Source organism: Pristiophorus japonicus, chromosome 1 (assembly GCF_044704955.1).
Source record: "Pristiophorus japonicus isolate sPriJap1 chromosome 1, sPriJap1.hap1, whole genome shotgun sequence".
In the NCBI taxonomy this organism is placed as follows: domain Eukaryota; kingdom Metazoa; phylum Chordata; class Chondrichthyes; family Pristiophoridae; genus Pristiophorus; species Pristiophorus japonicus.
In genome coordinates, this window is record NC_091977.1 from 110,076,127 (window position 1) to 110,098,006 (window position 21,880).

At 45.4% G+C, this 21,880-nt stretch overlaps 1 protein-coding gene across 3 annotated transcripts in view; it reads left to right on the forward strand.

The window, feature by feature from the left end:
• frmd3 (FERM domain containing 3) overlaps positions 1–21,880 on the forward strand; it is a 444,455-nt gene that overhangs the window by 303,956 nt on the left and 118,619 nt on the right. For all 3 annotated transcript variants that reach the window (XM_070861449.1, XM_070861518.1, XM_070861582.1), the window contains one exon: positions 4,149–4,237. In XM_070861449.1, the coding sequence (XP_070717550.1) occupies positions 4,149–4,237 (89 nt within the window). The remainder of the gene's footprint in view (positions 1–4,148; positions 4,238–21,880) is intronic.

Below are 21,880 nucleotides of genomic sequence, written 5' to 3' on the forward strand. Positions count from 1 at the left end.
CCTTAACTGTCAGTTAAACTGCTTTTTCTTTCACTATCTCTGATATTTTTATAACTGATAAATAAAAGTGCTGAAAAAACATTAAAATGCGTACTTTATTTCAAAGCATCAATATGTTTTCTCCCAGGTTGCTCGAAGTAGTCTGTGGGAGATTAATCTTTTGTTCCTGGAGACTCCAAGACAATCCTGGAGGACTGCCAACCCTAGTCACAGGATGTCTGTAAAACTGCACCCTAACATCAATCAATTTTAATTCGAAAGCTTGGGATTTGTAGATTGCAATGAATCCTGGAGACATGATATTTTTTTTTTATGCAACAAGTTGTGATGATCTGGAATGCACTGCCTGCAAGAGCGGAGGAAGCAGATTCCTTACCTTCATTACTTGCAATGGCTTTTCTTCCCGCTCCCGCATAATTAACTCTGGTGTCCCCCAAAGATCTATCCTTGTCCCCCTCCTATTTCTCATCCGAAAACACCGTCAATTTCCACATGTAGCTGACAACACCCAGCTCTACCTCACCACCATCTCTCGCGACCCATCCACGGTCTCTAAATTGTCAGACTCCTTGTCCGACATCCAGTACTGGATGAGCAGAAATTTCTCCGTCCCCTAGCCACTGACTCCATCTCTCTCCCTGGCAATTGTCTGAGGCTGAACCAGACTGTTCGTAATCTTGGCAGTGTTCCCTGTAAGGCACTGTTCCAAGGAACCCTCACAGCCGGTTTGCCGGCATTTCAGTGTAAAAACCGCGCACGCAGTGCTTGGAATGGCCCACGGGGCCAAACAGTCCCAAAAATATTTACAGGGAACATAGAACCTTGGTGTCGTATTTGATTCTGAAATGAGCTTCCGACCACATATCCAGGCCATTACTAAGATCGCCTATTTCCACCTCCGCCCCTGCCTCAGCTCATCCGCCGCTGAAACCCTTATCCATGCCTTTGTCACCTCTAGATTTGACTATTCCAACGCACTCCTGGCTGGCCTCCCACGTTCCACCCTGTGTAAACTTGAGATCACCCAAAACTGCATTGCCTGTGTCCCAACTTGCACCAAGTCCCATTCACCCATCACCCCTGTGCTCACTGACCTACACTGGCTCCCAGTTGAGCCACACCTCGATTTTAAAATCAGAGTGACTGCTACCAATGAAGCAGAAGCTGCGCAGAAGCATACTGCTCACTCAACAACTGGAAGCATGATGTACCTGTATAACACACTGGTTCGGCCCCAACTGGAGTACTGTGTCCAATTCTGGGCACCACACTTTAAGAAGAATATGAAGGCCTTAGAGAAGGTGCAGAAAAGATTTACAAGAAGATTCCAGGAATAAAGGACTTCAGTTACATTGATAGACTGAAGAAGCTGGGGTGTTCTCCTTGGAGCAGAGAAGGTTGAGAAGAGATTTGATAGAGATGCTCAAAATTATGAGGGGTCTGGACAGAGTAGATAGAGAGAAACTGTTCCCATTGGCAGAAGGGTCAAGACTCAGAGGACACAGATTTAAGGTGATTGGCAAAAGAACCAAAGGCGATGTAAGAAAAAGCTTTTTTACACAGCGAGTGGTTAAGATCTGGAATGCATTGCCTGAAAGAATGGTGGAGGCAGACTCAATTTTATCTTTCAAAAGGGAGTTGGATAAGTATCTGAAGGAAAGAAAATTGTCGAGCTCCAGGAAAGGGCAGGGGAGTGGGACTAGCTGAGAGTAGACATGGGTTCGACGGGCCGAAAGGCCTTCTGTGCTATAACCATTCTATGATTCGATGATTCTGTCTGCCTTTGCCTATCCTAGTGATGTTACGCAGTGCTACCCCAGTGGCTGCTGACTTTCAGTGGGGGATACTGCAGATGGCCTTGCAGAACGACCTCGAGGAGCTGGTGGCTGGAAGTGTGAAATCAAGTGACGGTGTTTCTTCTTCTTCACTCTCCTGTGCCTCTTCTTGGTCAGCCACTGGCTGGGCAGGCTGGATTTCTTGCGTGTCTGAAATGAGGAAGGCACAATGGTAGGGTTGTGCTGAGGGGAGGGTGGGAATACAAATGCTGCATGCTTATACCACATGCAGCTTGTACAATAGATTGTGGGATGAGGGAAAAGTGGGATGTGAGATTGCCTAATTTAGAATTGTTTTTCAATTTTATTTTTCGTGAAGTAATTCACCTTTAAGGGCTAGAGACTGCCTTGAAAACGAACAGCCTTACTTTAAGGAAATGCAGCGTTGCTCTAGAAACGCGACCTTGGGCCTCCTACTGAGCACGCAGCCTGTCAGCAGCACGATAGTCTCAGGGCTGTGTGCTAAAATCATTTAAATTAGCAGGCAGCAGCAAATTAATCTTGCCCTGTGGTGCTCCCGCCCGTTTTCAGGCCTTATCAAATATCTCTGCCTTGGTATTAGTCTCATAAATGTCTGACTTGACTGCAGTTAAATACCATATCACATTTTGAAGATTTAACCCAGAATTAATGCAATGACATAACTGCAAGAAATCTTGGAAATTATACTAGCTGCTCCAGTGGCTCAGTTGGTAAAGGCATATGCATCCCTGCGCTAGGGAGGGGGGAAAAAACAACTAGATCACTATCTGTGACAACTGGAATGTGTATGGATGTTGGATGCTGCTTCCTAAAGTCAAACGAGTATATGGCCTCTGTATTCATTGATCCTACCTTTTAATGGTTTTCCCATCAACCCTGGTCATAATGTCTTGTTGACGGTTCTTGCTACATGACTTTCTGCAAAGTTTGGATCCAACCCACATTTGTGCAGAATTCTTTCCAATTCACCGCACATCATTCAACAGGCAAACGTGCTGTACCTCAATGTTTACATTATCAGTAAAAGGATGAGAGATGGAGACACGGCCAGGCCATGGGCACAATTCGAAAGTCCCATACTTTCTAAGTACATTTTAATTCATGACTAAACAGGAAAATTCCAATAAAACATTTACAGACTACAGGAATATTTATGAACAATCAGGATCTAAGACTCCTGGGGGCCAAAATTGCCCCTTCTGACAAGGTTTCTTACCGGCTGAAAGCAGTAGTCACGGGGTGGCGTGGATTGGCCGCTGACTCACCGCGGAGGGGCTGCCATTTTTGAAATTCGTGAGTTTTGGAGCGGTGCCTGGGACCGCTCCGCCTGTTTCCCGCCCCGGCATGCATGTGCCAACCTCTTACCGACTGGCGGGGACCCCCTCACAAAATTGCCTCTCGGGAAATTGCCCCTTCTCCGATATTGCCTCGTGGAAGCGGCTCTGCCGGTGACCGGTGTCCCCGAAGGTTTTTGATGTCGGTACACTCTCTGTGGCTTGGCAGCCCGGCCGCCCTTAAAAGGGAGGGCGCACTGTCGCGGCCACCATGTTATTTTCTTTTGTCGGTCAACTGCCAGGTCAATCCGACAATTATGGCCACGGTTTTGGGCCGGGCCGCCAACAAACAGCCTGGCATCCCCTCTTGGGTGCCAGAATGCGGGCCCGGCCGAAACCCTCCCTGGTGGCCCAGTGTTTGCCACTAAAGTGGCTGCAGAGTTCACAGCGGCTCTTCCCTTTAACGGAAAAGGAGAGACATTGTGACGTGCCAGCTGATGACTGACAGCCTCGGCTACTCTGCCCTGCCCCGCTTCCGCCAAGCTCGAACAAAATCCCCGAAGTGCTGAATTTCGACGATTAGGCCACCCAAATGCACGGGGTGGTCAGAACACATCAAAAACGGTAGGTGCGCCTCGTTTCCGGCGGTGGGCAATTCTGGTCCTCTGGTGTCCAGTACAATGATACCAATTTGATATTCATTGGTTTTTAGGATAATTGTTTTAGGTTTCAGAGGGAGTTTGCTATTAAAATTACATCAATTTGTAAGCCAAGGCTCATCTACATTAAGTTCACTCTAGAATTTTTCTTTGATGGCCAATAACATAAGCCCAGAAATTAATGTTGATATTATTGAATGAACCCTTAATACAGTGGTATAGCAGTTCTCTGACTGCAATTTTAATGGAGGGATTAACCCATCTAAAATAAATAGATTAACTCTACCCTTAAAGTAGTGGAATGAGAAATGTGTTACAAAGATGTTGCGTGTTTATAGGCTAATTTCTAGACTGTAGTCTGTTGAAAGTAATGTAAATGTTTATCTTTTATCTTTAAGGATTCTTCAGGAGCTACAGCTTTCATAGGATTCACTGCCACAGGCTTTGTTGTGTTCCAAGGGACAAAAAGGATCCACCTCCTAAGATGGTAAACGTTTGTCTTACATTGATGTGTATTTTTGTACACCGAAGATGTGTGTGAATATTTGACACTTGAGTATGAGATTGTGTTGTATTTTGGTGAGATGCATCAAAATCACCCTTTTTGTGGAACTGTTCCATACCATGAGTGATATTTTATCTGTGGCATATTTGAGTTCAGATGACATCACAAACCACAAGACCAGATCTGTGATTCTTTTCCTTAACATTAGGTCAGGTTAATGACACTCTATACTGACTCAAGAATGAACTGAATCTTATTGTTGCAATTAATAGTGGAAATATTACAGTTGGCAAAATTGCTGTTTTTAGCCTCTGCTGAGTGGTAAAATTGAAATGTTACCAGGGTTTCGAATTTTTATCTTTTTCCAACTGTGAAAGCAATCAGATTAATACGAATATTAGTTTTCAGTAAGTTTGGAATGTTTTTCTCCAGTATATTGGGGGATCTACAACCAGTGGTAGCCATCACTCAAGCAGTGTCTCTTACTACGTGAGCTGAGACAGTTAATGTTGACAGACTGTTTGTTTTGGGGGACATTACAGAGGAGCCTGGTCCTTTGCTGACCCAATGTTCACAAGTGCACATTTTCTGGCAAGAGACTTTGAATAATAATCAGAAGTGGAAATCCTCTATGTATTTTCCTCTCCATAGCCCAGGGTTACCGAGGCTAGTCTAAGCATTCTAAACACCATCCCATCTGAGATCAACGAACTCAACACACACCAAGGACTGATCTGGGAACCAGTGGTGTGTGTGGCTTAGTAATAAAGTACACAGTGCATTTATTACTCAGCTATAATGAGAGCCGACAGAGATGAAACGTTGGCGCACCTATGAATTTTTAACTGGTAACATAGAAACATAGAAAATAGGTGCAGGAGTAGGCCATTCGGACCTTCGAGCCTGCACCTCCATTCAATATGATCATGGCTGACATGCAATTTTTTCTCTCCATACCACTTGATCTCTTTAGCTGTAAGGGCCACATCTTTTGAATATATCTAACGAACTGGCCTCAACAACTTTGTGGTAGAGAATTCCACAGGTTTACAATTCTCTGAGTGAAGATGTTTCTCCTCATCTCGGTCCTAAATGGCATACGCCTTATCCTTAGACTGTTAACCCTGGTTCTGGACTTCCCCAACATCGGGAACATTCCTGCATCTAACCTGTCCAATCCCGTCAGAATTTTATGTTTCTATGAGATCTCCTCTCATTCTTCTAAATTCCAGTGAATATAAGCCTAGTCGATCCAGTCTTTCTTCATATGTCAGTCCTGCCATCCCAGGAATCAGTCTGGTGAACCTTCGCTGCACTCCCTCAATAGCAAGAATGTCCTTCCTCAGACCAAAACTGTACACAATATTCAAGGTGTGGCCTCATGAAGGCCCTGTACAACTGCAGTAAGACCTCCCTGCTCCTATACTCAAATCCTCTCGCTATGAAGGCCAACATGCCATTTGCCTTCTTCACCACTTGCTGTACCTGCATGCCAACTTTCAATGATTGATGTACCATGACACCCAGGTCTCGTTGTACCACCCCTTTTTCTAATCTGCTACCATTCAGATAATATTCTGCCTTTGTGTTTTTGCCCCCAAAGTGGATAACCTCACATTTATCTACATTATACTGCATCTGCCATGCATTTGCCCACTCACCTAACCTGTCCAAGTCACCCTGCAGCCTCTTAGCATCCTCCTCACAGCTCACACTGCCATCCAGCTTAATGTTATCTTCAAACTTGGAGATATTACATTCAATTCCTTCGTCTAAATCATTAATGTATATTATAAATAGCTGGGGTCCCAGCACTGAACCTTGCGACACCCCACTAGTCACTGCCTGCCATTCTGAAAAGGACCCGTTTATTCCTACTCTTTGCTTCCTGTCTGCCAACCAGTTCTCTATCCACGTCAATACATTACCCCAATACCATGTGCTTTAATTTTACACACTAATCTCTTGTGTGGGACCTTGTCAAAAGCCTTTTGAAAGTCCAAATACACCACGTCCACTGGTTCTCCCTTGTCCACTCTACTAGTTACATCCTCAAAAAATTCAAGAAGATTTGTCGAGCATGATTTCCCTTTCATAAATCCATGCTGACTGGGACCAACCCTGTCACTGCTTTCAAAATGCGCTGCTATTACATCTTTAATAATTGATTCCAACATTTTCCCCACTACCGATGTCAGGCTAACTGGTCTATAATTACCTGTTTTCTCTCCCACTCCTTTTTTAAAAAGTGGGGTTACATTAGCTACTCTCCAATCCATAGGAACTGATCCAGAGTCTATAGAATGTTGGAAAATTACCACCAATGCATTCACTATTTCTAGGGCCACTTCCTTAAGTATTCTGGGATGCAGACTATCAGGCCTTGGGGATTTATCAACCTTCAATCCCATCAATTTCCCAAACACAATTTCCTGACTAATAAGGATTTCCTTCAGTTCCTCCTTCTCGCTAGACCCTCGGTCCCCCAGTATTTCCGGACGGTTATTTGTGCCTTCCTTCGTGAAGACAGAACCAAAGTATTTGTTCAATTGGTCTGCCATTTCTTTGTTCCCCATTATAAATTCACCTGATTCTGACCGACATTTGGCTTCATTAATCTTTTTCTCTTCACATATCTATAGAAGCTTTTGCAGTCAGTTTTTATGTCCCCTGTAAGCTTACTCTCATACTCTATTTTCCCCCTCCTAATTAAACCTTTTGTCCTCACCTGCTGAATTCTAAATTTCTCCCAGTCCTCAGGTTTGCTGCTTTTTCTGGCCAATTTATATGCCTCTTCCTTGGATTTAACACTATCCCTAATTTCCCTTGTTAGCCACGGTTGAACCACCTTCCTCGTTTTATTTTTACGCCACACAGTGATGTATAATTCTTGAAGTTCATCCATGTGATCTTTAAATGTCTGCCATTGCCTATCCACCGTCAATCCTTTAAGTATCATTCGCCAGTCTATCCTAGTCAATTCACGTCTCATACCAGTTAATTCAGAAACTAGGGTCCTGAACTTAAGGAAAGATAACTTCGATGGTTTGAGGCGTGAATAGGCTAGAATAGACTGGTAAATGATACTTAAAGGTTGACGGTGGATAGGCAATGGCAAACATTTAAAGATCACATGGATGAACTTCAGCAATTGTACATCCCTGTCTGGAGTAAAAATAAAATGGGGAAAGTGGCTCAACCGTGGCTAACAAGGGAAATTTAGGATAGTGTTAAATCCAAGGAAGAGGCATAAAATTGGCCAGAAAAAGCAGCAAGCCTGAAGACTGGGAGAAATTTAGAATTCAGCAGAGGAGGACAAAGGGTTTAATTAAGAGGGGGAAAATAGAGTATGAGAAGAAGCTTGCCGGGTACACAAAAACTGACTGCAAAAGCTTCGATAGATATGTGAAGAGAAAAAGATTAGTGAAGACAAACGTAGGTCCCTTGCAAGTCGGATTCAGGTGAATCTATGATGAGGAACAAAGAAATGGCAGACCAATTGAACAAATACTTTGGTTCTGTCTTCACAAAGGAAGACACAAATAACCTTCCGGAAGTACTCGGGGACCAAGGGTCTAGTGAGAAGGAGGAACTGAAGGATATCCTTACTCGGCGGGAAATTGTGTTAGGGAAATTGATGGGATTGAAGGCTGATAAATCCCCGGGGCCTGATAGTCTGCATCCCAGAGTATTAAGGAAGTGCCCTAGAAATAGTGGATGCATTGGTGATCATTGTCTAACAGCCTATCGACTCTGGATCAGTTCCGATGGACTGGAGGGTAGCTAATGTAACACCACTTTTGAAAAAGGGAGGGAGAGAGAAAGCGCATAATTATAGACCGGTTAGCCTGACATCAGTAGTGGGGAAAATGTTGGAATCAATTATTAAGGATGAAATAGCAGCGCATTTGTAAAGCAGTGACAGGATCGGTCCAAGTCAGCATGGAGTTATGAAGGGGAAATCATGCTTGACAAATCTTCTAGAATTTTTCAAGGATGTAACTAGTAGAGTGGACAAGGGAGAACCAGTGGATGTGGTGTATTTGGACTTTCAAAAGGCTTTTGACAAGGTCCCACACAAGAGATTGGTATGCAAAATCAAAGCACATGGAATTGGGGGAAATATACTGACGTGGATAGAGAACTGGTTGGCAGACAGGAAGCATAGAGTTGGGATAAATGGGTCCTTTTCAGAATGGCAGGCAGTGACTAGTGGAGTGCTGCAGGCTCAGTGCTGGGACCCCAGCTCTTTACAATATACATCAGTGATTCAGATAAAGGAATTGAGTGTAATATCTCCCAAGTTTGCAGATGACACTAAACTGGGTGGCGATGTGAGCTGTGACGGGGACGTTAAGAGGCTGCAGGGTGACTTGGACAGGTTAGATGAGTGGGCAAATGCATGGCAGATGCAGTATAATGTGGATAAATGTGAGGTTATCCACTTTGGGGGCAAAAACGCGAAGACAGAATATTATCTGAATGGTGGCAGATTAGGAAAGGGGGAGGTGCAACGAGACCTGGGTGTCATGGTTCATCAGTCATTGAAAGTTGGCATACAGGTACAGCAGGCGGTGAACAAGGCAAATGGTATATTGGCCTTCCTAGCTAGGGGATTTGAGTATAGTAGCAGGGAGGTCTTACTGCAGTTGTACAAGGCTTTGGTGAGGCCTCACCTGGAATATTGTGTTCAGTTTTGGTCTCCTAATCTGAGGAAGGACACTCTTGCTATTGAGGGAGTGCAGCGAAGGTTCACCAGGCAGATTCCCGGGATGGCTCGACTGACATATGAGGAGAGACTGGATCAGCTGGGCCTTTATACATTGGAGTTTAGAAGGATGAGAGGGGATCTTATAGAAACATATAAGATTCTGACGGGACGGGACAAGTTAGAATGTTCCCGATGTTGGGGAAATCCAGAACCAGGGGTCGCAGTCTTAGGATAAGGGGTAGACCATTTAGGACTGAGATGAGGAGAAACTTCTTCACTCAAGAGAGCTGTTAACCTGTGGAATTCCCTGCCACAGAGAGTTGTTGATGCCAGTTCATTGGATATATTTAAGAGGGAGTTAGATATGGCCCTTACGGCTAAGGTGATCAAGGGGTATGGAGCGAAAGCAGGAAAGGGGTCCTGAGGGAATGATCAGCCATGACATTGAATGGTGATGCAGGCTTGAAGGGCCGAATGGCCTACTCCCGCACCTACTTTCTATGTTTCTACCATCGAAGTTACCTTTCTTTAAGTTCAGGACCCTAGTCTCTGAATTTACTGTGTCACTCTCCATCTTAATGAAGAATTCTACCATATTATGGTCACTGTTCCCCAAGGGACCTCGTGCAAAAGATTGCTAATTAATCCTCTCTTGTTACACAATACCCAGTCTAGGATGGCCTGCTCTCTAGTTGGTTCCTCGACATATTGGTCGAGAAAACCATCCCTTATATAAAGGAAATCCTCCTCCACTGTATTGGTACCAGTTTGGTTAGCCCAATCTATTTGTAGATTAAAATCACCCATGATAACTGCTGTACCTTAATTGCTTGCATCCCTAATTTCCTGTTTGATGCCATCCCCAAACTCACTACCACTGTTTGGTGGTCTGTACACAACTCCCACTCGCGTTTTGTGCCCTTTGTTGTTCCACAGCTCGCCCCATACAGTTTCCACATCATCCAAGCTAATGTCCTTCCTTACTATTGCGTTAATCTCCTCTTTCACCAGCAAAGCTACCCCACCTCCTTTTCCTTTCTGTCTATCCTTCCTGAATATTGAATACGCCCGGATGTTGAGTTCCCAGCCTTGGTCACCTTGGAGCCATGTCTCCGTAATCCCAATTACTTCATATCTGTTAACAGCTCTGTGCGCAGTTAATTCATCCATCTTATTACAAATGCTCCTCGCATTGAGACACAGAGCCTTCAGGCTTGTTTTTTTAGCACTTTGTCCTTTTAGAATTATGTTGTAATTTGGCCCTTTTTGATTTTTGCCTTTGATTTCTCTGCTCTCCAACTTTCCTTATCTCCTTTCTACATTTTTCTTCTGCCCCCATTTTACTTACAACTGTCTCCCTGCATGGTTAAAGAGGAGATTAATGCAATAGTTAGGAAGTACATTAGCTTGGATGATGTGGAATCTAAATCGGTAGAGCTGCAGAACACCAAAGGGCAAAAAAACGTAAGTGGGAGTTGTGTACAGACCTCCAAACAGTAGTAGTGATGTTGGGGAGGGCATCAAACAGGAAATTAGGGGTGCATGCAATAAATGTGCAGCAATTATCATGGGTGACTTTAATATACATATAGATTGGGCTAGCCAAACTGGAAGCAATACGGTGGAGGAGGATTTCCTGGAGTGCATAAGGGATGGTTTTCTCGACCAATATGTTGAGGAACCAACTAGGGGGGAGGCCATCTTAGACTGGGTGTTGTGTAATGAGAGAGGATTAATTAGCAATCTCGTTGTGCGAGGCCCCTTGGGGAAGAGTGACCATAATATGGTGGAATTCTACATGAGGATGGAGAATGAAACAGTTAATTCAGAGACCATGGTCCAGAACTTAAAGAAGGGTAACTTTGAAGGTATGAGGCGTGAATTGGCTAGGATAGATTGGCCAATGATACTTAAGGGGTTGACTGTGGATGGGCAATGGCAGACATTTAGAGACCGCATGGATGAACTACAACAATTGTACATCCCTGTCTGGTGTAAAAATAAAAAAGGGAAGGTGGCTCAACCGTGGCTATCAAGGGAAATCAGGAATAGTATTAAAGCCAAGGAAGTGGCAATACAAATTGGCCAGAAATAGCACTGAACCCGGGGACTGGGAGAAATTTAGAACTCAGCAGAGGAGGACAAAGGGTTTGATTAGGGCAGGGAAAATAGAGTACAAGAGGAAGCTTGCAGGGAACATTAAGACGGACTGCAAAAGCTTCGATAGATATGTAAAGAGAAAAAGGTTAGTAAAGACAAACGTAGATCCTCTGCAGTCAGAATCAGGGGAAGTCATAATGGGGAACAAAGAAATGGCAGACCAATTGAACAAGTACTTTGGTTCGGTATTCACGAAGGAGGACACAAACAACCTTCTGGATATAAAAGGGGTCAGAGGGTCTAGTAAGAAGGAGGAACTGAGGGAAATCCTTATTAGTCGGGAAATTGTGTTGGGGAAATTGATGGGATTGAAGGCCGATAAATCCCCAGGGCCTGATGGACTGCATCCCAGAGTACTTAAGGAGGTGGCCTTGGAAATAGCGGATGCATCGACAGTCATTTTCCAATATTCCATAGAATCTGGATCAGTTCCTATGGAGTGGAGGGTAACCAATGTAACCCCACTTTTTAAAAAAGGAGGGAGAGAAAACAGGGAATTATAGACCGGTCAGCCTGACTTCAGTAGTGGGTAAAATGATGGAATCAATTATTAAGGATGTCATACAGCGCATTTGGAAAGAGGTGACATGATAAGTCCAAGTCAGCATGGATTTGTGAAAGGGAAATCATGCTTGACAAATCTTCTGGAATTTTTTGAGGATGTTTCCAGTAGAGTGGACAAGGGAGAACCAGTTGATGAGGTGTATTTGGAATTTCAGAAGGCTTTCGACAAGGTCCCACACAAGAGATTAATGTGCAAAATTAAAGCACATGGGATTGGGGGTAGTGTGCTGACGTGGATTGAGAACTGGTTGGCAGTCAGGAAGCAAAGAGTAGGAGTAAATGGGTACTTTTTAGAATGGCAGGCAGTGACTAGTGGGGTACCACAATGTTCTGTACTGGGGCCCCAGCTGTTTACATTGTACATTAATGATTTAGACGAGGGGATTAAATGTATCTCCAAATTTGCGGATGACACTAAGTTGGGTGGCAGTGTGAGCTGCGAGGCGGATGCTATGAGGCTGCAGAGTGACTTGGATAGGTTAGGTGAGTGGGCAAATGCATGGCAGATGAAGTATAATATGGATAAATGTGAGGCTATCCACTTTGGTGGTAAAAACAGAGAGACAGACTATTATCTGAATGGTGACAAATTAGGAAAAGGGGAGGTGCAACGAGACCTGCGTGTCATGGTACATCAGTCATTGAAGGTTGGCATGCAGGTACAGCAGGCGGTTAAGAAAGCAAATGGCATGTTGGCCTTCATAGCGAGGGGATTTGAGTACAGGGGCAGGGAGGTGTTACTACAGTTGTACAGGGCCTTGGTGAGGCAACACCTGGAGTATTGTGTACAGCTTTGGTCTCCTAACTTGAGGAGGGACATTCTTGCTATTGAGAGAGTGCAGCGAAGGTTCACCAGACTGATTCCTGGGATGGCGGGACTGACATATCAAGAAAGACTGGATCAACTGGGCTTGTATTCACTGGAGTTCAGAAGAATAAGAGGGGACCTCATAGAAACGTTTAAAATTCTGACGGGTTTAGACAGGTTAGATGCAGGAAGAATGTTCCCAATGTTGGGGAAGTCCAGAACCAGGGGTCACAGTCTAAGGATAAGGGGTAAGCCATTTAGGACCGAGATGAGGAGAAACTTCTTCACCCAGAGAGTGGTGAACCTGTGGAATTCTCTACCACAGAAAGTTATTGAGGCCATTTCACTAAATATATTCAAAAAGGAGCTAGATGAAGTCCTTACTACAAGGGGGATCAAGGAGTATGGCGAGAAAGCAGGAATGGGGTACTGAAGTTGCATGTTCAGCCATGAACTCATTGAATGGCGGTGCAGGCTAGAAGGGTCAAATGGCCTACTCCTGCACCTATTTTCTATGTTTCTATGTATGTTTCTATGAAGTTGGTATGAGGAGCCTTAAAGTCCACATAGGTGCCATCTTTGATGCCTTGCACCTGAGCAAACCCTGCCATCAAGTGAAAGCTCTGTGCCCTGTCTAGATGATGCCTTCTTTCCACAGGGAAAGTGATGAAAGGGTGATTCCTTGCAAACATAGCATTGTCACTTACTTGGTGCATATGTGCACTTTTAGACTATCCAATGTGGTAGATGTCACCTGGGTTGACTTGGAAGACTGGAATCGTGAAAGCTGCATGATGTGATCATTTTATTTCTATGGGAGAGCCATCCCTATTCCAGATGTTAGTTTGTAGTTTATTGTGCCACCAATGGTCCTACTTTGTAGCATTCTATTGTGAAGCACTGTACAGGTAGTTTCTGACATGTCCAGGGAATGGGTGGAGGGGTCTATAAGCATGGATCCCAGGTAGTAACAGGTGAATGGAAAATCCCTCAAGTGCTCCTGCATTTGTTGTCATGTCTTCCTCATCTAAATCATGCAGCACTATGGGAACTCCCAAAGCAATACCGATCCTCACCACTTTCTATGGTATGCTTTAAGTTACAGCAGCAACCAAGAATAATGAAGGACTTGGAAAAAAATAACCACAGATCAAAAATGATCAAAATCCATTCAGCAAAATCAATTAATATAAGGAGCAAAATGCAATGCCAAATGCAAAGCTCCCCACTTTTAATTGCCATTCTAATTGTGATCTTTCTTTCAGCATCTTACTTAAGCAAGCCAGGTGCCTTGATTCGAGATGGGCCTATTTAACGTGAGTGAGGCGTGTGCTGTGGGCAGACCCTCATTCAAAGTCATGAAATTCTGCTCGGGACCTACTTTTACTAAATATTTTATTTAAATGAGCTGTTATTTTTCCATTCTGGCCCCCTGAAATCACACCTCAAATTAGTATAGAATCATAGGGGCGGAATTGCCCCTCTCGTTAAGGCCTGTTACCACCGCAAATCGGCGGCCGATTTTTCGTGTAATGACCGCTGATAATCGAATTGCCCTTCCAAGGTTTCCCAGCGGTGCCCCGATCCCCCCCATTGCTCCACTGCTGATGATCCATGGTAAGTGCATCATCACAGTGCGCATCGCCAATCTAACCCCCCCGACGGCGACATTTCTTTCAGAAAATCTTCGGCCCGCTGGGCGGTGCCAAAACCTGTCTTTTCCCAGTGGTCCAATGAGGCTGAGGCCTTCTGCAATGGCGGTGCGGCTTCCCTTAAAGGGGAAGATGCACTGCTGCTGCCGCCATGCTTTTTTTTGTCGGCTGGCTGCCATGCCGGCCCGACAATTATGCCCCTGGGTTTTGCCACCCCTTCTTGGGTGCCAGGCTACTGGCCCAGCCGAAACCCTCCCTGGTGGCCCAGTGGGCTGAAGTTTTAAAATCACGAAGGCTCACCCGTTTAAGTGAAGGGGGAGCTGTGGTGATGTCATTGCAGCGGTCACTCCGCACTGCCCCAACTTCCACCCCTCAGGTGTTGCCACCGCCGCGTAACTGCCCCTCTCATGTCGTCACCGTCCCCATTAAGAGCGACTTCTGGATCCGAATTTTTAAAAAGCAGAATTTCGCTCAAGAGCCGACCACAACCACTGCTGCGGTAAAAACCATTGAAATGGGGCATGCACCCCGTTTCGGGTGGGGGGCAATTTCTACTCCAGAGAATCATAGAAATTTACGGCACAGAAGGAAGCCATTTGGCCCATTGTGTCTGTGCTGGCCCAAAAGAGCTATCCAGCCTAATCAAATTTTCCAGCTCTTGGTCTGTAGCCTTGCAGGTTATGGCACTTCAAGTGCATATCCAAGTACTTTTTAAATGTGATCAGGGTTTCTGCCTCTACCACCCTTTCAGGCAGTGAGTTCCAGACCTCCACGATCCTCTGGGTGAAAAAAGCTCTCCTCAACTCCAACAACAACAACTTGTATTTATATAGCACCTTTAATGTAGTAAAACGTCCCAAGGCACTGTACAGGAGTATTATAAGACAATAAATTTGACACTGAGCCACATAAGGAGAAATTAGGGCAGGTGACCAAAAGCTTAGTCAAAGAGTTTTAAGTTTTAAGGAGGAAAGAAAGGCAGAGCAGTTTTGGCAAGGAATTCCAGAGATTAGGGTCTCGGCAACAGAAGGTATGGCCACCAATGGTTGAGCGATTATAATCAGGGATGCTCAAGGTGGCAGAATTAGTGGAGTGAAGATATCTCAGTGGTTTGTGGGGCTGGAGGAGGTTACAGAGGTCGGGAGGGGTGAGGCCATGGAGGAATTTGAAAACAAGGATGAGAATTGGGTAATGTTGAGGGGGATGACTCATCAGGGGAAAGCAACAGCAGCCAAGTTCATGGCGCCGTGAGTGGCTCTGCTGCACAGGAAAGCAGGAAAAAGAGTGGGAGAGCTATAGTGGTAGGGGATTCTATTGTTAGGGGAATGGAATAGATAACCGTTTCTGCGGCCCCAATCGAGACTCCAGGAGGGTATGTTGCCTCCCTGGTGCAAGGGTTAAGGATGTCTCGGAGCGTCTGCAGGACATTTTGAAGGGGGAGGGTGAACAGCCAGTTGTCGTGGTGCATATAGGTACCAATGATATAGGTAAAAAACAGGATGAGGTCCTACAAGATGAATTTAGGGAACTAGGAGCTAAATTAAAAAGTAGGACCTCAAATGTAGTAATCTCAGGATCACTACCAGTGCCACGTGCTAGTCAGAATAGGAATCACAGGATAGCTCTGATGAATATGTGGCTTGAGGAGTGGTGCAGAAGGGAGGGATTCAAATTCCTGGGACATTGGAACAGGTTCTGGTGGAGGTGGGTCCAGTACGGTCTGAATCTGGGCAGGACCGGAACCAATGTTCTAGGGGGAGTGTTTGCTAGTGCTGTTGGGGAGGGGTTAAACTAATATAGCAGGGGGATGGGAACCTATGCAGGAGACAGAGGGAAGTAGAATGGAGGCAGAAGCAAAAGATAGAAAGAAGAAAAGTAAAAGTGGAGGGCAGAGAAACCAAAGGCAAAAAGCAAAAAGGGCGACATTACAGCAAAATTATAAAGGGACAAAATTTGCTTAAAAAGACAAGCCTGAAGGCTCTGTGCCTCAATGCAATGAGTATTCGGAATAAGGTGGACGAATTAATTGCGCAGATAGCTGTTAACGGATATGATGCAATTGACATCACGGAGACATGGCTCCAGGGTGACCAAGGCTGGGAACGCAACATCCAGGGGTATTCAACATTCAGGAAGGATCGACAGAAAGGAAAAGGAGGCGGGGTGGCATTGCTGATTAAAGAGGAAATTAACGCAATAGTAAGGAAGGACATTAGCTTGGATGATGTGGAATCGGTATGGGTGGAGCTACGGAATACCAAAGGGCGGTGGTTGTGGAAGTTGTGTACAGACCACCAAACAGTAATAGTGAGGTTGGGACAGCATCAAACAAGAAATTAGGGATGCATGCAATAAAGGTATAGCAGTTATCATGGGCAACTTTAATCTACATATTGATTGGGTTAACCAAACTGGAGTAATGCGGTGGAGGAGGATTTCCTGGAGTATATTAGGAATGGTTTTCTAGACCAATATGTCGAGGAACCAACGAGAAGGCTGGCCATCCTAGACTGGGTGATGTGTAATGAGAAGGGACTAATTAGCAATCTTGTTGTGCGAGGCCCCTTGGGGAAGAGTGACCATAATATGGTAGAATTCTTTATTAAGATGGAGAGTGGCACAGTTAATTCAGAGACTAGAGTCCTGAAGTAAAGGAAAGGTAACTTTGATGGTATGAGACGTGAATTGGCTAGAATAGACTGGCGAGTGATACTTAAAGGGTTGACGGGGGATAGGCAATGGTAAACATTTAAAGATCACATGGATGAACTTCAACAATTGTACATCCCTGTCTGGAGTAAAAATAAAATAGGGAAGGTGGCTCAACCGTGGCTAACAAGGGAAATTAAGGATAGTGTTAAATCCAAGGAAGAGGCATATAAATTGACCAGAAAAAGCAGCAAACCTGAGGACTGGGAGAATTTTATAATTCAGCAGAGGAGGACAGAGAGTTTAATTAGGAGGGGGAAAATAGAGTATGAGAGGAAGTTTGCTGGGAACATAAAAACTGACTGCAAAAGCTTCTATAGATATGTGAAGAGAAAAAGATTAGTGAAGACAAACATAGGTCCCTTGCAGTCAGATTCAGGTGAATTTATAATGGGGAACAAAGATATGGCAGACCAGTTGAACAAATACTTTGGTTCTGTCTTCACAAAGGAAGATACACATAACCTTTCAGAAATACTAGGGGACCGAGGGTCTAGTGAGAAGGAGGAACTGAAGGATATCCTTATTCGGTGGGAAATTGTGTTTGGGAAATTGATTGGATTGAAGGCCCATAAATCCCCGGGGCCTGATAGTCTGCATCCCAGAGTACTTGAGGAAGTGGCCTTAGAAATAGTGGATGCATTGGTGATCATTTTTCAACAGTCTATCGACTCTGGATCAGTTCCTATGAACAGGAGGGTAGCTAATATAACACCACTTTTTAAGAAAGGAGGGAGAGAGAAAACAGGTAATTTTCGGCCGGTTAGCCTGACATCAGTAGTGGGGAAGATGTTGTAATCAATTATTAAAGATGAAATAGCAGCGCATTTGGAAAGCAGTGACAGGATCGGTCCAAGTCAGCATGGATTTATGAAAGGGAACTCATGCTTGACAAATTTTCTAGAATTTTTTGTGGATGTAACTAATAGAGTGGACAAGGGAGAACCAGTGGATGTGGTGTATTTGGACTTTCAAAAGGCTTTTGACACGGTTCCACACAAGAGATTGGTGTGCAAAATTAAGGCACATGGTATTGGTGTAATGTACTGACGTGGATAGAGAACTGTTTGGCAGACAGGAAGCAGAGAGTCAGGATAAACGGGTCCTTTTCAGAATGGCAGACAGTGACTAGTGGACCCCAGCTATTTACAATATACATTAATGATTTGGGTGAAGGAATTAAATGTAATATCTCCAAGTTTGCAGATGACACTAAGCTGGGTGGCGGTGTGAGCTGTGAGGAAGACGCTAAGAGGCTGCAGGATGACTTGGACAGGTTAGGTGAGTGGGCAAACGCATGGCAGATGCAGTATAATGTAGATAAATGTGAGGTTATCCACTTTGGGGGCAAAAACACGAAGGCAGAATATTATCTGAATGGCGGCAGATTAGGAAAAGGAGAGGTGCAATGAGACCTGGGTGTCATGGTACATCAGTCATTGAAAGTTGGCATGCAGGTACAGTAGGCGGTGAAGAAGGCAAATGGCACGCGGGCCTTCATAGCTAGGGGATTTGATTATAGGACCAGGGAGGTCTAACTGCAGTTGTACAGGGCCTTAGTGAGGCTTCACCTGGAATATCGTGTTCAGTTTTTGTCTCCTAATCTGAGAAAGGATGTTCTTGCTATTGAGGGAGTGCAGCGAAGGTTCACCAGACAGATTCCCGGGATGGCAGGACTGACATATGAGAAGAGACTGGATCAACTGTGCCTGTATTCACTGGAGTTTAGAAGGATGAAAGGGGATCATAAAAACATATACAATTCTGACGGGACTGGACAGGTTTGATGCAGGAAGAATATTCCTGATGTTGGGGAAGTCCAGAGCCAGGTGTCATAGTCTAAGGATAAGGGGTAAGCCATTTAGGACTGAGATGAGGAAAAACTTCTCCACTCAGAGAGTTGTTAACTTGTGGAATTCCCGACCGCAGAGAATTGTTGCCAGTTCATTGGATATATTCAAGAGGGAATTAGATATGGCCCTTACAGCTAAAGGGATCAAGGGGTATGGAGAGAAAGCAGGTAAGGGGTACTGAGGTGAATGATCAGCCATGATCTTATCGAATGGTGGTTCAGGCTCGAAGGGCCGAAATGGCCTACGCCTGCATCTATTTTCTATGTTTCTATGGGCCCAAGTTTCCACATGATTTGCGCCTGATTTTTAGGAGCAACTGGTGGAGAACGGACTGTCTTAGAAATCGCAATTCTCCACATTTTTTTTTCTGCAGTTCTAGTCAGGTAGAACGGTTCCACTTTGGAACAGAATTTTTTCTTCACAAGGGGGCGTGTCCGGCCACTGACCCTGATTTGAAAGTTTCCACAGTGAAAACGTACTCCAAACTAACTTAGAATGGAGCAACTGAACATTTTTGTAGAACTGAAAAAACCTGTTCTACACATTAAAAAATCAGGCGCAGGTTACAAATTAGGCGTCCAGAACGAGGTGGTGGGGGGGAGGGGGGGTGAAGGGAAGTCATTAAATTCTATAATAAATCCTTATTTATACTTATACAAATATTATACAAATAAATCCAACCTGAATAAACATTTATAAGCAAAGAAAAGATTAAATAAACCATCTTCCTATCTGTGTGAAAGTGCTTCAGGTAGGCCTTTCGGGACCGAAGGCTGAACGGGCCGGCCCGAGACTTCGGGCAGGGCCCGTCTCCAGCACCAGATTTACAGGTAGGTGGCGTTGGGCCGGGTCGAGGAGGCTCGGTTCGGTTCAGGTCGGAGGGAGGGAGGGAGGGAGGGAGAGAGAGGGAGGGAGAGAGAGAGAGAGAGAGAGAGAGAGGGGGAGAGAGAGAGAGGGAGGGAGGGAGGGGGGAGGTCAGGTCGGGGAGGGGAAGGTCAGGTCGGATGCAGTCCGGGGGCGGCAAGCGGGAGTCGGAGGGAGGGTCCAGTCGGCGGGGGTGGGGGGGAGCAGGAGCGCGGGTCGGGTCGGGTCGAGTCGGGGGGGGGGCGCGGAGCGGGAGCGGGAGTCGGGTTGGGTCCAGTAGGGGGGGTCGGGTCGGGGGGCGGGAGCGCGGGTCGGGTCGGGTCCAGTCGGGGGGGGGGCAGCGGGAGCAGGAGCGCGGGTCGGGTCGGGTCCAGTCGGGGGGGGGGGGGGGCGCGGAGCGAGAGCGGGAGTCTGGTCGGGTCCGGTCTTGGGGGGCGGGCGGAGCGGGTGTCGGGTCTGGTCGGGGGGGGGCGGGGGCGGGGGGAAAGCAGGAACTGGCTGTGGGAGGAGCCTTATTCACGCAGCCCCAGTGAGGCCATTCGGCCAGGGCTAGGGGCTGTGTGCTTCGGGCCCCTCCCACACAGTTCGGCGCCTGGAGCTACTGCACTTGCGTGCCCACTGTAGCGCACATGTGCAGAGGTCCCGGCACTGTTTTCAGCGCAGGGACCTGGCTCCGCCCCCCCACAGCTTGTGCTGCGCTGCGCCGAGGGCCAGAGGACCTGCAGGGAGGTGGAGAATACGGAGGATTTTTTTAGGCGCATTTTGTGGCGCGAAAAACGGGCGTCCAGGTCGGGACTGCGCCGTTCTAGGCGTGTGTGGAAACTTGGGCCCTATATTTCTATGAAATCGAGGTATTGCTTAACCAGGATTCAGTGTAGATCAGCGAGCATAGGGGTGTCGCCAACTCCCCTGTAATTCTTCCACCAATTACTTTAAATCTCTGCCACCTGGTTATTGACCTCTCTGCTAAAGGAAATAGGTCCTTCCTATCCACTCTATCTAGGTCCCTCATAATTTTATTCTTCTCTATTAAGTCTCCCCTCAGCATCCTCTGTTCTAAAGAAAGCAACCCTAGCTTTTCCAATTTTTCCTGATAGCGAAAATTCTCTAGTCCTGGCAATAACCTTGTAAATCTCCTCTGTACCCTCTCTATTGCAATCACATCTTTCCTGTAATGCGGTGATCAGAATTGTACACGGTATTCTAGCTGTGCCCTAACTAGTGTTTTATACAGTTCAAGCATAATCTCTCTGCTCTTATATACTATGCCTCAGCTAATGAAAGAAACTATCCCATCTGCCTTCTTAATCACCTTATCTACCTGTCCTGCTACCAAGTATTTAGGATTTCAGTAGTAGGTTGCTAATTTCTTACTTCTGCCTCTTTGTGAAACATGTTTTGAAACTGGTTCACTTCCAATGAAAGTATTATGGGGGAATGATATGTATTTCTCACCGAATGCTGAAGAACATTACATTTTTGCACTTTGTCCATAATTAAGCTAGTATTGTAGAGGTGCACATCAGTGTTATACATAGCCAGTGTAAAGAAACTGAGAATTAGATTTTATAACAGAGAAATTAGGTATGTGTTATGGGATACTTAATTTAGTTGTAGTTGCTCTGGTTTAAAAATAACCTGGCAAGTTATAATTGCAGAATCATAGAATGCCACAACACAAGCTATTCATCCCATTATGTACTCATTGGTGGTTTTCCTCCATTTAAGCCATCGGGCCAGATATTCGGCTTTCGGGGTTTTTCAGCGAAAATGGTAGCGATATGTGAAAATTAACATTTATGTTGCGCTATCGTTTTCAGGCTGAACTTTCGACCTATATGTCTGCGCCATTGGTAAAGGAGGCGTTGCACGATTACTCACAGCACAAAAAGCGAGTTTCGTCAACTTTAGTCCGTGGTTGTTTGCGCTGCAAAAATATTAAAATAAAATTGCAAAAAAACCTTCCAAAAACATTCACAGAACCCTTAGCGAGCAAGTCGATGAAAAATAATTAAAAAAATAAAAACTTTAACTTACCTTTTTTGCAGGTTTTCATACTTACCGCTGCTGGCAGGGCTGTACTGACAGGTTTGACCTGTTGGTATTCTGGGCGCAGTGTACAGGTCGGGAGAGTGCTGAAAGTACGACGGTAACGCAATCTGTGTCATTACACATCGGCGCACCTCACCCCGATGGTACTTGAAAGCCCCGCCGCAAATAGGTACCCGAGGATCCCTCCTAGGCTTTGCAACCGGGTTTTCGCCGTGGAGGGTCAAATCATGGCAAAAACTTGCCGAAAATCCG